The 16,182-nt window shown below is 41.7% G+C and overlaps 1 protein-coding gene across 1 annotated transcript in view; it reads right to left on the minus strand.

The window, feature by feature from the left end:
• Positions 1-16,182, minus strand: part of pou6f2 (POU class 6 homeobox 2) — an 82,807-nt gene that overhangs the window by 15,474 nt on the left and 51,151 nt on the right. Inside the window, exon 7 of the mRNA XM_028434653.1 lies at positions 4,632-4,766. Within this exon, the coding sequence (XP_028290454.1) occupies positions 4,632-4,766 (135 nt within the window). The remainder of the gene's footprint in view (positions 1-4,631; positions 4,767-16,182) is intronic.

Below are 16,182 nucleotides of genomic sequence, written 5' to 3' on the forward strand. Positions count from 1 at the left end.
CAAGCAAGGTGCAATCCCAAGTCCGATCAGTCTGAAGAGTCCTCTAGATCCATACGTTCCACATAGGTGAGAAAAGGCCTCCATAGAGACTCAAACAGGTCATTTTTTCCTTTCGAGAGATGTAATCCGTTACCTTGTTATTTTTTTATACACTTAGCATAAACATTTCTGCATGTCATGAGGCTAATCAGAGCTTCTGCTTCTGAGATGCTCTGTGCATAACAAGCCAAAGTGTGCAGTGATCGTCTGTCACTGTGAAGGTTTTACAGGCTGGAGCGAGTGCAGCCAAAGAGGACTGCTGGGAGCGAACTGCAAAGGTCAGCGCTGAATACCTGTGTGTGTGATGGTGCACACCACTGACTGTATTATCCATCACCAGGCCAAGACCAGGATGATTGTGTATGTGAGAGGGTGTGTGTTGTTCTTAAGTGTCTTTGTCTGTATCTGGTGGAAAGTCTGCAGAGAGACATGGACCCTGGTTCCTTTCTCCCTGTTCTCTCCCTCACACACACACACACACAGACACTCACACACACACACAACACATGCACACACACATAGATGTTGAAAGAACAAGCAAGAAAGGAAACAATAAGAGGGAAAAATATGAGCATCAGAGAGTGAGACAGAAGTGAGACAGAACCCTGTGTCTCTAATTCAACTCTCTGGGTCCCAGGGGGTACTTCACCCCTCCTCCATCGCCTGCTCTGCTCTCCTCTGTGGCTGTAATCAGGAAGGGCAGATCAAAGGGGGCGTCAGAGTGTCACTGCAACGTTTTAGCTCTCAGGGCTGCCAGAGTGTGGCCAAGAGTGGCGCTTTAGGGGGGACTTAGCGCCTCTTCACCATGATGAAGGTTAATGTCATCTGGGGACTGGTTCTGGGCAGCTTCTGAGCAGCAGTCCCTCTGCACCAACCTCATTACAGTGAGGAGTAGCTCAACAAGGATGAGATGCCCATCATTCTTTAAATCCTGTTTTTTAGCCGCCTTGGACTTTTTATGTTTATGATGCAGCCACGTCGCAGCCCCGAAGCAACACATAACTACAAAAAGATGCTTTCTGGCTCCCTTTTTGCCACTTCTGTTAATATGCTCCAGTGCATGACACAACCCAAAGCCCCTCCTCTCTGCCTTGGCCTCTTTGACATAATACGGAGAGAACAGGGTGAGTAAGGTGCGTGGGTGATCTGTAATTCATCCCTGCTACGGCTCATTTGCTTACGTTGCTTCGCATTAGGGGGGAGATAATTTATCTCTCTCTCTCCGTGCCAGCCTTACAAATTCCATGCGATGCTCTTCTGCCACTTAGCATATTTTATTGCCCTGGCTGACGCCCGTGTCTCCCGAGTCCCACTGATCCCGCTTTGCATGCCACAGTGGCAGGGAACTTGTTCCGCTCAATTATTCATCATCATTGGACTAAGTGGTTGTTCTATAAGCATAATAAAGGAGCATGGAGCTGACAGCTTCGCTCTCATCCCACCACGCCAGACCTCTTCATCTGCCCATCTCTAGAGCAAAGCTCCAATCCGACAAACACCATCACCAATTACTTACGCTGATGTTCAGATCATATATAAGGCTTTTCAAAAATAATAATATTATAAATAGTCATTGACAATGATTAACTTCTAAACAATGTCCAAAAGGCCAAATGCATTGTTCTCTGATTAAAGAGCTTTGAGCAATAATATTTCAGCTCTTTAATCAGGAAAAATTATTTAATTTGCTGTTAATAATTTTACTGACATGTTTGCAGGATGTTGAATGAGTCAATTAAAAGTAGTTCTTTGGTGGGAATATTAGACATACCATCTTGGTAAATATGTATGTTCAGTTTGTTAAATCTGCCACAGATTTAACTTAATAAACTATTTTGAATATAGTCGACTGATACAAAAGTAAATCAAAGTTTTGTCTGAAGACTAAAAATGAATTTTGTTGTGACAATTAACACTGGTTTGTACAAAGTTAAGGCCTTAAATGTTCACATTGGATAAGAAAAACAGAATCCACAGATTCCTGAACACAAAATAGATTGGGCATCATATTTCAATTTTCCTTACATGAGCTAAGGAATATATTTGGGAGGAAACATTTTCAGTTGAATTTTCTTTCCATTTCCACAGGCTGAAATTATTAGTAACATTCTATTCATCAAATTTTCTTCTATAAATGCTTGGTTGTGGTTGTATTTTAGTAGAAAAATCACTACACAATAATTAAGATGCACTAAATACCTTAGAATCCTTTTAGTTATATCTATTTTTTTCATTGATATAAAGAACATTTAAAAACTTAATAAATACTATGAACACTGAATTATAGTTATTCTTCGGCAATAATATTTCTTTCTATTCTGTTATCTTAATTTTAAATTTTAAGGATTAACAGAAACTGAAAAGTCTGAGCAGCCGTTGTTAAAATGTCGGACTCTGGGTCTCTTTAGGGGCAAATTCATGACACTACATTTTCACAAATAAACAGCCATCAGAGTTAGCTACCACTCCGAGCTGACCCTCTTCTAACTCAACTCGGAGTTTCTTAGCCTGAGAGAAACACACCCCTCTCCATGCAGCAGATCTCATTAAGCTTAAGCTGCTCTTGTTCCCACAGAAATGTCCTCTCATCTCTGCAGCCAGCACAATCTGTGTCTTTAGCCATGGTGGCCAGGCAATATGTCTGCCTATTTCCTCTCCTCCCCTGTTCCTGCAGCGAATTGATGCTGAGGAAGGGAAATGTTTGGGAAGTTTCAACACGTTCATAGAAAAGTCCAAGAACAATAAAATTCAGAGCAAATTAAAGAAGATAGTCTAATATACTCATAATTGTAGCAGTACTTTTATACCTATAGAGAAAGATCACGATCAATTTTAACAATACATTAATAACATAATCAATAGCATTTCGTCATATCTGTAAGTCAATATTAACCTTGAACATCAGTACGCTGCTGTCTTTTAAAAATGTGAACTTTTTGTCACTTTACATTGTTAAACATTTCATATTGTTTGGTTTGTGTGTGGGGACAAGCCATCAGGACTCACAGGACATCAACAGATTTATTGAAGAAATCAATGACTTCAGCCCTGCTGCTGATTTACAATCACAAGGGTCAATGGCATGTTTACGCTGCGGTTACACTTGATATACAGACTAAAGGCTTGTGCTTTGCTAAAGTTGGCTTTAAAAGCAACAGTAACTGCAGTAACTATACCTGTTGCTTCCTATCTATAGAGCTCAAGGCCTTAGCAAAGACTACAGAGGATACAAGAAGGAAGCCAGTTTTCTACACAAAGAAAAAGATTCATGGTGAACTGAACTAAGGCCATTTCACGACAGGAATTCTTCCTCAGTGCAAATGAAAGAGGAGATATTTTTTTCGTTAAAATAAATACATCAGATTTCACAGAAAGGAAAAACATCTTGGTCAAGAGTGACTTAATAGTTGTGGCTTTCATCAGTAGCCTCAAACACAGTGGTAGAGGTGTTGAGGATAAAAGAGCCTCATTTATTCTCCTTGGGAAAAAACAAGGCCCTGGCCGATATAATTAATGTTTAAAAATGCCCAGAATGCTGAACGTTCATCAGATCTGACACTAGTGTTCAAGGTCCTCTGTGCTGTTAGAAACGCAAAACTTTTAAAAAGAAGGCAGTGCATGTGTCAATCTAAAGACACACAAGAACTCTCTTAACAAAAAAAAAATATTTTCCAGCCTTGTTTGAGATGTATTAGTCTGTATAATATCCTCTGTGTAGTGGGAGAGGAGGGGTCGGACCTCCTGATAGGGAAGTGCAGTTTCAGAGCCCTCAGTCTGAATAATGCTGTGGAATAATAAGGTGGGGAGCAAAGGCAGTAGCCCAGGGCTTTGACCATCTCTGTGACCTGATTATGTCAGGGAGTGTCAGCCACCAAGACACTACAAAAGCACAGAGCATCCCGTCAAGTCCATATCCACAGTGATCTGTTCCCAGCGCTCCAGGCACCTTGTGGGCCAGGAAAGTCCATACTGTCTCATTAGCAGCGTTTAGCATCAACCACTCGCACACAGACAACACTTTACTAGATACGATAAAGCCTGGTTGCACTGGTGGATCTGGAGAGTTACTTCTAAAACTTGAACGAGCCAGTCTAAATTTGTCTCAGAGGTATCACATTTATATAGCTTTTCTATAAATGTATTTAATCGACAGGAAAACTACAGTGCAATTGTTAAAATATGATACGGGTTAAAGGTAAATAATACAAGGGAGCACAAAAGGGCACATTGTCCATAAAATATTCCTTTAATATGTGCTGTGTGCACCTGAGATAAGATGATTCATTAGATGGAGCCCCACAATGACAAGCATCATCGTTCAAGCCTCTGGCTACTGATGGAACAATTCTGCAGCCACCCTGTAAATATGACAAGGTCAGCGTTTTACTGCGACAGGCGCATGTGAATGAGAGAAAGAGGAGCTTTGTTTATTCCCAAAATGAACAGAAGAACAACAGATCCTTGACATCACAGGAGGCCATCAGTGGAAATGTGTGCGGCATGAACCGGAATGCAATGAAAAGTTTTCTAATGCTGTTTACTTTGCTGCAGTTGTGAGTTCCCGTGTGGTATACGTGGTGTGCAGTGCTCACCTGTCCCTGTGCGTTGGTGACCAGCTGCCCCGTAGCTCCTTGCAGGTTTGACAGAGTGTTGCCAAACACCTGAGAGCCGGCGATGGAACCCATTGCTGCTGCTGCTGCTACTGCCTGACTTGCCAAAGGATTCAACTGGAAACAAGAAATAAAAGCATTTCTTAGCTTTGATGGTTTACAAATGTGTAGACAATCCAGATGCAATAATATGTTGGAGAGAATGTGGAATGGTTGGGGACCATTCACATATATTTTGGGATTGCCCAATTGTGATTCCTTTCTGGAGGGGTGTGAAGAGGGACATCTGGGAGTTGATTCACTGTACAAGCCAGTTTCTTTGCGAACATCCACACAAAAGATTAAAATCACCTGCTACATATACTCTTGATGATTTTTAGGAAAATGGTGTCAATAAAGTGGAGGAATTCAAAGCCGCCAACAGTGGAAACAGAAACTGAGAGAGGTACAGTATATGGAATGGAATGGAGGCTTTCACTGTTACTTGTGTAACTGAAGGGACACCTATACTCTGCTGTAACGACTTATTTGTCCATCTGTTTGTTTGTTTGTCTCTTGCCGACTTTGTTCCGTTTACTGGGACGCAACATGTTTTTCCTTATTTATTTTTTTCTCATGTATGTCATGTTGTCTTGCAGTCAGGGAAGGTTCCGTAACTTGTTTTCTCATGTTTATTATTAAAAAGAGAATAATACATTTCTAAAAAAAAAAAAAAAAAAAAGCATTTCTTAAAACAAAACAGGTTCAAAGTTTACACTCTAGCATTGTGGCTAAAACCAGATTAGGCTAACTGCCGTGTGTGTACAGGCCAGCATTGAGGGTTATGTAGTCCATCATTTTCTTTCCCAGAGGTGTGTACTCCTGGACCCAGTGGGATGCTGGAAGGTAGGGAGGAGCAGTGAAAACTGGAGGGCGTCTGTGAATAAGTGACCATTTTACCACTCTTAAGTGCTTTCTTTGGCCCCCGGGGCTCCCACAGGCCGAGTTGAGTCTTTCCTCCCTCAGCAGTGGCCCGACAGCTCCCAGCTCTCACAATAGAGCTGAGCAGCGCGGCCATGCATCACTGTGTCGTCAACCGCTTCAATACGCTTTGAGTAAGAAATCCACCTGCTTCGTACGGCCCCAACACACTGATACTGTTGAAGCAGAGGACAGTTATAATGTCCAATCTTTAGCTTTACTGTAATGGACTCATTTGGCCCGACCTGTCGTTGTGAAAGAAGGTCCGTGTTTCAAGAAGAGGTTGTAGAGTCCTGCCACGTCACTGAGATTATCCCTATAAATCAAGCTAACCACTTATTAGGGGGCTGAAAATGCACTGCTGATTTGGTTGTAGCGCAGCAGAGCAAAGTCTTATTAGGTTGAGTAAGTAGATCAAAAGACCAAGATGAGATAGGAGACATACCAATTACTCGACAAAATAGAGAAATAATAGAAACTCCACCCAGATGCAAGCTTCCTGCTCACTGCTGCTTATATTAATAGAGCGTATATTCAAATAGGACAGCTGAAATTAATAGCAGAGTTTATACACAGCCTTAAACATATAGTATTCCCCACAAATATCAACTTCCTCAGACTGTGCACTCTGCAGATAATTCAGCTTTGCTCATCTGAGATCATGCGGTTACCATTCATCTTTTATCTTACCACACCACCATATATTATTACACTTTCTGAAATCAAATGATGAAAAAATGCCATAGAGCGATCAATACTTTTTCATTGACAGTAAAGGTTAAGCACATTAAGAATGACACCGCATTTGTCTTATGAAATCATATTTCATGTTGGTGGCCTGAAATTGGCCGTGATTGATATTGCCTTTCCTCGTCTGAAAGTCATTCCACTTTTTCCTCGATAATCGGAAGATTGTCTTTTATGTGTTCGGCACTTGTCCTTCCGAGTTTTGAAGATCTTAAACAGTGACATGTATTAATTTTGTTTCTGACTGTAAACTAAAGATTGCATAGCTCAATATATAAAGGTGTGCTTTTTTTCTGTCAGGGCATCAGATATCTCTGTTTATTGGTTAAAAAATCTGAAAAAAAAAGAGTTTTAGGTTCTTTTCGCCGTCTCTGTTTGTCAGCCTTATGGTAAATCGTCCTGTATTAACCCGTGAAGTATGAAATATATTAATAATAATATAATATATAAACATAAGTTTAACACTGACCAAAATAAACTAAGACATGGAAGAAAACTAGATCAAAACATCATCAAATGTGTTTATACAAAAACAATAACTTAAGCCTGTATTCCAACAACTAAAATACTTTTACTTTTTTAATATATTTACATTACAATAACATTTGTAAAAGGGGCAAAGCATTTGTGTTTTTTGTCGGTGAGAAGACGGTATTGACGGTGTTGAAGTCGTGAATGGGCACACTGTTAAAAGCCAACACGCTCAGTTAAACAGAGTTAAACAGAGGCTACAGATCAAAACACCGATAATGTGATCTGCCCGACTGAGCAAACCCACGCTCTCTGAAAATCTGCTGTGCCTGATGTCGTTGTGTGACTGATTGTTGTTGGAGAAGCTTTCAGGTGTATTTGAAATATTGTTATTGTGCCTCATTCAATGATAGCCCTTTCAGATACTGTGTTTATCTAGCAAATCTATGGAAAAAAAAAGAAGAGCAGGCTTTATTGCTGCATCCCTGCCACTGCGTTATTATGAATAGCAGTTGGAAGGAGAGCTAAGATTGAGGAGAGGCAATCCTGTGTTCAACATCTAAACAGGTGATTTTCCGCCACAGTAACTCCTCTCAACACCTCGACAGGAGGCACAAAATGACAGACTTGGCCATGCATTTGTGTTGATTGCATGTGTTGTAGGAGATAAACAGTGATCTTCCAGTTTGAGAACTGGCATGCTAATCACTGTGTATCTTCTTATTTGCCAATAAAAAGAAACACTTTTAGTGTTGTTTGAAGGGCCAAACTTAAGCACAAACAAACACATTAAAGTATTTTTCCACCTTTGACTAAATCTTTCGCTCTCCACTGTCCCACCTTAGTAGAGCACAAAAAAAGAAATGCATAATGCCGAACACCGAAGACAAAACATAAGTCTCAGCAGGAAAAAAAACCTTGCAAATTGTTAAAAATGCACCTTTTCTTTGTAAGGCATGAGGGAGACTGAGTCTAACTCTGAGGGTCACCTAATGCAGCAACCCGTGTAATCTCACGAAAAGAGGAAAAATAGTGTCGCCGAAAATCACGGAGAGATCACTGGAAGCTTGGATCGTCTGACACCAACTAACTACAGTTTATTCTTGGCTTTTGCTCTTTTCATGTGGTTGTTTTTAAACTTAATTGCTTTTTTTTCGTGGACCGGCATGAGACATCAAGGAGCACAGCTGAATGGACAAGAGGTGCAGGGGTACAAATTTGTTTAAACCTGAGCTTCACTGAGGTGTAAAACTTGTTTCAGCTCTTCTCTGCAGAGAATCAAATGTTTATTTCTCAGAGGAAATTTCAAGGGACAGTAATTGTTTTTATTTTGGTGTTAAGTCTCCCCAAGGTAGTGACTAAAACTCTGAGGTATATAGGGTTGAATTTAATGTAACTCGAAATATAAAAACATGTATCAGTCTTTACTTGTTTATCTTTCTTGCCGAATCTGAAGTGTACACAGGATGAGATATTACCAGTCAATACCGTTATTGTTTGATGACAAGCAGGATGTTCTTTATCTAGAATGACTTGGAAGTTTCTTTCACTCGGCCTCACGTCTCGGTCTCCACCCTGCTCTTTTCCCACCCTAGAGTGAATGTAATCAGCAGTGACAAGAGAAAACACGCTCTCTGTCAATCTAGTCTTGCACTAGCAGTCTTCTGCTGACTCTCCTCTCCCTTCTCTAACAAAACGGCCTCTCCCCACCACTTCCCAGCCTCCCTGTCCTCACATCTAGTTTTCTTATGAACATCAAAATGCCATTAGGGCCTCCAAAACACCTCTGGTCCCTTGGTTGGCAGGGTCTGCTTCTGGCGTTGTGTATTTCAAGCACCCCGAGCACCTCCTACACTCACCTCTGAGCCTCAACTTGGGCTTTTGTGAAAAATACCCCCACCGACCGAAAATAAACAACTCGACAAAAAAAGATTGAGATGTGACAGACTGATCGAACAATAGGGGGACATAACATCCAGCAAATACAATAGGTGTGCACCCAGTGACAGTTGGACACTTTAATTACTGAAGACAGTGAAGGTATGGTGGTGGCAGGGGGCGTGGCACGGCAAGTGTTAATGGAGTGATGTCATCTGAGGTGCCAGAATGGCAGCTAGTTAACGGTAAAGGGTTGGCTGATCAAATAAAACGCATTAACTGCAGGAAATGGATATCACTGGAAGTCTCAGAAATGGCAAGATCTAATGAGGCAAAATGCAAATGAAGGAGGGAAGGAGTCGTGAAAACGTTTTAACCAACGATAAAAGGATGATGGAGTGTCGGACAGTGGCCGTCAATCTCCCCGCTCATTACCTTCATGTGAAATTAACAGCAGCTTTAATCATTACATAGAATCTGCTCCAGCCCATTTGTTGATAATTGTGAGGCACAGCAGTTCAGAGTGGGCTCCTCGTCATCAATCATGGCTGCAGTATATTTCCTCTGGTTTAGGAGAAGCATTGTGAGTAAAAACATAAGTTACACCAAGATCCACTTCCACTATTTCTCTTGCTGAAGAATGATCTATAATATTTAGCTGTTTCTGGATGTATTAAATTTGAAATGGCACAGTGATTAAGTATCTACAGGAAAGTGCTGACCATTACAGCTCATGATTTGACATATTTGGTGCAGTTATTTCTGTAGCATACCAGTGCAGGGTTGAAAATCAAAGCAGTGACCAGTGTTGCAGTAAATCTAATGCTTCCCCTGCAATGACTTTAAAGTGGTTACCATGCCATGTTCTAAGCTTCTGTGAGAAATAAAAAAAAAACATTATTCTGAAAAACTATTGAGAAAACACTATTCAGTGCATGAACAAGAGCTCTGCTTAGTGTTTAGTTAATGAGCATAACGGCAAATGTTCGATATGGAATAAATATTTCATGTTTATAAGAGTTTTGTTTCCAGACTGTTAACATCTCCATTTATTTTGGCAGAAATAGCTTTGCTTTGTGCGCTGCTGGTGTTTGACATACAAATATAACATTTGAATGGATTTAATATCCTCCTAATCAATGTCCAGTGATCTTTTGATGCTCTCAATTCAATATAGGAAGGGTCACCCATGCCACAGCTTTATAAACACAATAAAGGTAAATGATTACTCTCCGTTGCGGTGTCCAAAATACGGCCGGTAATGAAGAGAAATGGAGGAATTTGAGGAGCAGACCTGTCATGTGTCATTGGCCAACTCTAAGCCTGAAGATGAATCACTGGAGAGGGGCTCTGTGGTGGGATGTGGTCACTCTTGATCAATAAATGCGACACCATTCTTCTCTCTATGTGCTGCGCTCTGTCTTTTCTTCCAAAAAAGAAGATAATAATCTCTTTTTTCACTAAAACCTTTATCAGCATAAGTGGAATGATAAGTTGAGGAAATGAAAAGTCATGTTTGTATTGATCACTTCAGTTTGACTTCTTGTACATGTCGATCCCTCATCTGCAGAGTCCAGTTCATATTAAAAAGGGTCGGAAAATCTAACAGCAAAGTAAAATGTATCAATTCAAAGCACTGCTAATAGATTACAGGGCAAAAAGTTGAAAGGATATCCAATTCACTCAACCAACTATATATATATAACAAAAACCCACTAAATCCAGCCGTAGCCAACCACATGTGAATACTCTACAGAGTGGAATTCTTGCTAATATTCTGCAGGGACCACAAATGGGACTTTTGACTTGGTCTGTGAGGAGGGCATAATGCAATAACATTGCGTTAAAAGGGTCTTTTTACAGCGTGGCAGTGCTGCGCAGCTGTATTCCTTGTGCGAGCCTGGTGCTCTGTTTGCGGTCACTAATGGGCATCAGAAATTACAGGCAGTGGAATCGCGCCCCGCGGGGGTAGTGGCCTCCTCAGCAGAGCAGAGCACTTAGACGGTGTCTAGGAGGCTGCTGGAGGAGAAAAGGGGGGGGACTCAATGTCACAGCCCTGCCTCATAATTAAAGAAACCCTATTCCTTATCCACTGTTAGGTGAGCCCTAGCCCAGAGCTCGATCCGAGGGCTCCCCTGTGGGCGTCTAATGCGTGTTGCCCTGAGTGTGCATGTGGGCCGATCAGGGAGCGGAGTCTTTCTGTTGGGTGTCTGAGAAGAAGGCCCTCTGCCCACCTCTGGAGTAATGGAGCCACAGGTTTAGAAGAATCACAGATCTAAAAACGTGAAGTAAATATGAACTTGTCGAGGTCGGAGAACCCAAAGCGCATACTGTAGGAGCAATTTCAAAAGTGAAAGTGCCTTCAAACTTTTGCACACGAACCATACAAAACATGAGAAACGTAACTTTTCCCAGTATTTAGTCTGAAGATTTTCTCCCTGTCTAATCCCTCATTTGAAGTAAATAAAAGTAGTAGAGCTGTCATGGTCAGGTTGTTTTCCTCATCTAGCTCCCATGCTTTATAATTATTCATATGAAATGTGGTGCTGTTGATGGGCAACAGTCTTATTTTCTGCTTCAGTCAACAGTGCACATTTGTATTTCTAAATTGTGAAGCGCTTGTTATGTAAGGCAATTTTCTGCCTTCTTAAGAGCCAGAGCTCCAGTGCATTAATAAGACCCTAGGCTGAGCTGCAGGAGAGCTGAGGGGCCTGTTCATGCTCTAAACCACACTGTAGTCAGTTAAGGAAACAGCAGTATGCCTTCACATTGCACTGATGTATTCAGAAAGACCATAATATTTTTTATTTTCTCTAAATTATTTGAAAATGTCAAAACAAAATAAAAATTCAGTAATAGCCCTGTCATGTCTAATGATTTAAAAAATGAGTACACTTTTTAATCAAACGGTTCCTCCAATAAATCTTTCTCGCCCACTGAGGAATTTGCGCGATGAAAGATAATTCACTCTTCCCTTTTAAATTCAGAGTTGACACTTTCATTGACAAGCCACAATATTAACTTTTGGTTCTACTCTGGAGTACGTCATTTTAATTTTGATTTAATATCCTCTAGAATGATGGTGGCCCAAATCTGTAAATTAAGTGAACATGGAGCTAATCGAAAACATGTATTAATCAATAAGCAGGTCTCATTCAATCAACATCGACATCATTAGAGAAACAGTGAAAACACATTAAAAATGTGGAAATTGGACAAAGGTGATTGTAACGGCGGTTGACATAAGAAAAAGTGCAGTGCAGCAGAACGTGGTGACATGAGTGTCAGGGAGGGCCTCAGCTGGAAACAAAAGAAGCAGATTTGAGGATGCTGGAGTGAGCAGATTTGGGAGGAGCAGAGGAAGAGGACAAGGAGTAAGAGGATGAAAAGACGTGGATGAAAAGATGGAAAGTGCAGACAGCCGGGCCTTTGAAAAGCTGTTGTGGTTGGCAGCAGCTGACCTTGGTGACGATGGGTTTTTCACCAGAGGCTTCTAATGAAGGCTGATTGCCAGGGAATGGGGAGAGAGCCAAGGGGAGGGGAATGGGAGAGAGACAGAGAAGGACTGAGGAGAGACTCAGGTAATTGCAGCACTTGTGGGTTGAGGCCCTGCGGTCCTGTGATGTCCGGGTGCAGTGAGGAAGAAGAGAGATGTCTGTGGATGCTTTGGTGGTAAATTGTGGAGCACAGGGAAAGGAGGCAGACCCCAAGGCTGTAATTACCCCATGAGTGTGCGGATGGAGAGTGGACAGGCCCAGTGTGGGGCTCTGACAGCGATCAACGCGACGGGGAGAGAGAGACAGACAGCGGGAGTCTGACGGAGGAGGAGGAGGAGGACAGGGCTTCTTCACCTCAGCAAGGCCGCAGATCCCTCCCAGACAGACAGTGGACCAAGGTCAAAGGCTATTAGTAAACATTAGGGGTGTAATGATTCATTTTTGCAACCATTCAATTCACGATTTGTTGATGCCGATTCGATTCAAAGACGATATTGGTTCATTTAGAACGATTTCTTGTGAGGGAATCATCTATACATTTATTATGGACATAAACAAACAAACAACATTTAATAACAACTGTATTCACATTTCATTTGAAAAAAGTTCAACCAACACTTCAGTTTAAACGGGATGTTAACCTTTCTGCTCATACTGAATACCTTTTCAATAAAAATACATTTTAGGTTCACTTGACTCTTCTACTTTGTTTTTTTAAACATAAAAGTAAAATAATAAATGAAGTACAACCAAGATCTGTTCAGGTAAGATGAGCAGTGGTTGAACCTGATACTTGAGCCTGAGGCTTTCTCCAGAGCTAATGCTAACGAGCTAATGCTATCACGCAGCCAGAAGGGCCTGGTGGTCGACGATCGACACAGCGTGCTTAAATCCAATGAGTCATTCCTTTTTATCGATACAATCAATTGATTACCTTTTAAAACAATTTTAGATCGATAAACGTCAATCGGAAAGGCCAACTTGCCGAGCACAGATCGATGTAGTTGGATCGAAGAAATAGAAATCGATTATTGGATGATTCGTTACACCCTTGGTAAACATACAACATGCTGATGACAGGTCGGCATATCAACTGAAGTGTTGCTATGGGTGGTGATCAAGTGTGTTGATGAGGAAAATACATAAAGCTAAAAGAAAACACATTAAGAAGCCTCTGATTTGTTCAAATCCACAGAGGGAGAGGTGCAGGTGCTCCGCTGGAGGGCGCAGCAGGGTCAGCGGGGCCGAGGCATACGTAGCAGAATAACAGATTTGATAGGCTGGCCTAAGCTTCCCACTTCCACGGATCAGTATGTGCTGCCTCTCCTCTCCCTGCCTGGGCTGATGTAAGTCACTGGAGTGGCAAATTACACCAGACCTACAGCTGTAGCCCGACATTATGATTAATTTGATCAGTAATTTCTCCTGTTTTTCATTTTAATCGCCGCGACCATTCTGCTGTGGCAGGTCTTTCAGATCTAATTAAGATCAATTCCGGTGTAACAGACTTGGTGCGCCTCCACCCCGTCAAATCCCTGAGCTCTCTGGGCGTGGAGAAAAACCGCAGTTCTAATCAATCAACCTCCAGCAAAAATCCACGGGTTCCCACAATCAGCCCATTAACACACTTAAGAAAATTTCATAATCTTTGCCCGTCTATTTGTCATCACGGTGCTGGTTATTTAAGGCAGCTACTCTGTATGTTGGCCAGCAGGCAGACTTTTAAAGGTAAATCCTGAAATAATGTAATCATATTAGGAGTAATAATCTAAGCCTGGAGCGTAGGCTCGAGGGGACACAGGCTGCTCTGCTGTGATTTCAACTCTAATGTGGATATTAATGAGCCAATTAATGCATTTTATCCAGGAAATTAAAAACACAAAAATCTCCTGGGATGTAATGAATGCTCAGGATTTTCTTACTCAGTATCACTCAGCTCCCACGGGAGAGGAATTACAATGGGACATTAATTGGAACATAATGAGGGTTTGTCTCTGCAGCTCTGCACTGTTTTTCTTGCAAACAGTTGAATAGCTCTAGGATTCTACTTGTCGGCATAATGACAGTGGAAAACAGGTGTGTTATCTGTTTAATGCTTATTATATTATGGCAATTATAGCTCCACTTTTCTACACATAGCAGCTCCTCTGGCAGAAGAAAACGTAGAAACACAACCAATGGCCTTAAGTGACTTCAATTAAAATACACAAAAGGATGATCACAATGACTTTCTGTGAGGGTTTAGAACAAACTAAAGCCCGCTAACAAGCTTTTTCAACTTCAGTAAATTAAACAATGACGTACTGGAAATCAAAGCAGGTGGATAAATGTCATTGCAGCTTTGAGAGGGTGCTGAGGCCATGGCCTGTCCTTGAGCAAGGCCCCCCCAGTGGGTGACAGTCTTTGACAGTACCTGCACCGACCCAGGAAACGAAACCTTTTACATCCATTCTGCACAACTCTGTCTCACTTACACACTCCATAATCCTATTTGACGACACAATATCTTAATGACACCTGATGCGGCCCCTCCCTCCCACCTCCAGGGAGGACTATCCTCCATCATCATAATCATCTATATTAGGTGGGTGAACGGTTTTGTCAGTGCATGAGCTTTTCCTAAAATAGCAACTTCTGTTGTTTAAGTTCAGAAAACAATCACAGATTTTCATAAATGTAACAGGTATAAAACAAAAGTTTTTACTGTTCAAGGACTACCTGATGCTAAGGTGTCTCTGGCTGAGGGGAAATGCAGCATTGTGTATGTTGGTCACTGCCTGCTGTGCCCCAAGTCTGACTGGCCAGTGTGTTTCGTGCGATGCAGCCGCTCGCCCTTGGAGCCCATTAAAACCAGAGGCTGTTTTTCCTGCTGAGTCTCACTAGGCCGTGACAGGGCCGGAGAGGGCTGCAAGAGGAAACAAATAGCCCAACTCATCCTGGCCATAAAGAAGCTTGCGCCACAACCCAATAAGGGCCTGACGCTGATGAATGTGACCAGGGACAGAACGGCGACCCAAGCCAGTCTCCACCAGAAATGAAACCACGGGGATATAAAATAGGTTATTATCGTCACACAGTGACAGGCGGACGGACAGTAGGCCAGAGACGGATGGACGTACAAAATGACTAAAAAGCACGTTGAGAAGGAAAAGCAGCAAAGATAAAGGAGCTGATTACCACAACAGAGCCTGAGGACACATAACCCCAGTACCCTAACTGAATCTACATTTACAGAACGTGAGACATGCAGGGAGGGCTGAAATGTGTCCAAGCTTTGAACAAGAAGATGCTAATTCAGTAGCTTAAAAATGCCAGAAAACAAACTGATAGACAGATCTCATCAAGAGTAAGGGAATGATCGACTAAGATCTCAAATAAAGGGTGCAAAATTACTTGCTTGCTCTAACACTTTGGATGTGCCATTTCCTTACCTTCTATTGTGGTTTGCTACGATTGCAGCACAAATTGGTGCACATGCAGACTAGTTGAAAGACAACCCTACTTAGTAAATGACCATTTTGCGTGTTCAACATAGTAAAAGCAGGACAGCTGAGTGGGTGAAGGTGCAAAATCAAATTTGAAGCAGTTGAATTGGAGGTGATCAACGGGTAGAGTTCTCGCTCTGCTAGAGCAGGAAACTGCACAAACTCATTTCTTTTAGTGAATACACTGAATTGATTCAATCATGTAGGTTACAAAATAAATATAAATGAAAGTGCTGTTATTTGAATCAACTTAAGGTAACGTAATGGTATTTTTTTCTAAATCTATTATACCCTGCCCGGCCGCTGTCAAATTCCTCAAATCTGCCTGAAACAAGCGCTTTGGCAAAGGCCAGAAACCGTCCTGTCGATGATATTGATCTTGAGTTGCTGCAGTAACAAAGAAAGCAGTCGGACTTGAAGATGCGTTACAGGTCATCACCCAGGAGATCAAAGCTGTATCCGCTGTGTCGCACGTGAAGAAAACTAGACTAAACT

The sequence above is a fragment of the Gouania willdenowi genome, chromosome 20 (assembly GCF_900634775.1).
Source record: "Gouania willdenowi chromosome 20, fGouWil2.1, whole genome shotgun sequence".
NCBI lineage: Eukaryota > Metazoa > Chordata > Actinopteri > Blenniiformes > Gobiesocidae > Gouania > Gouania willdenowi.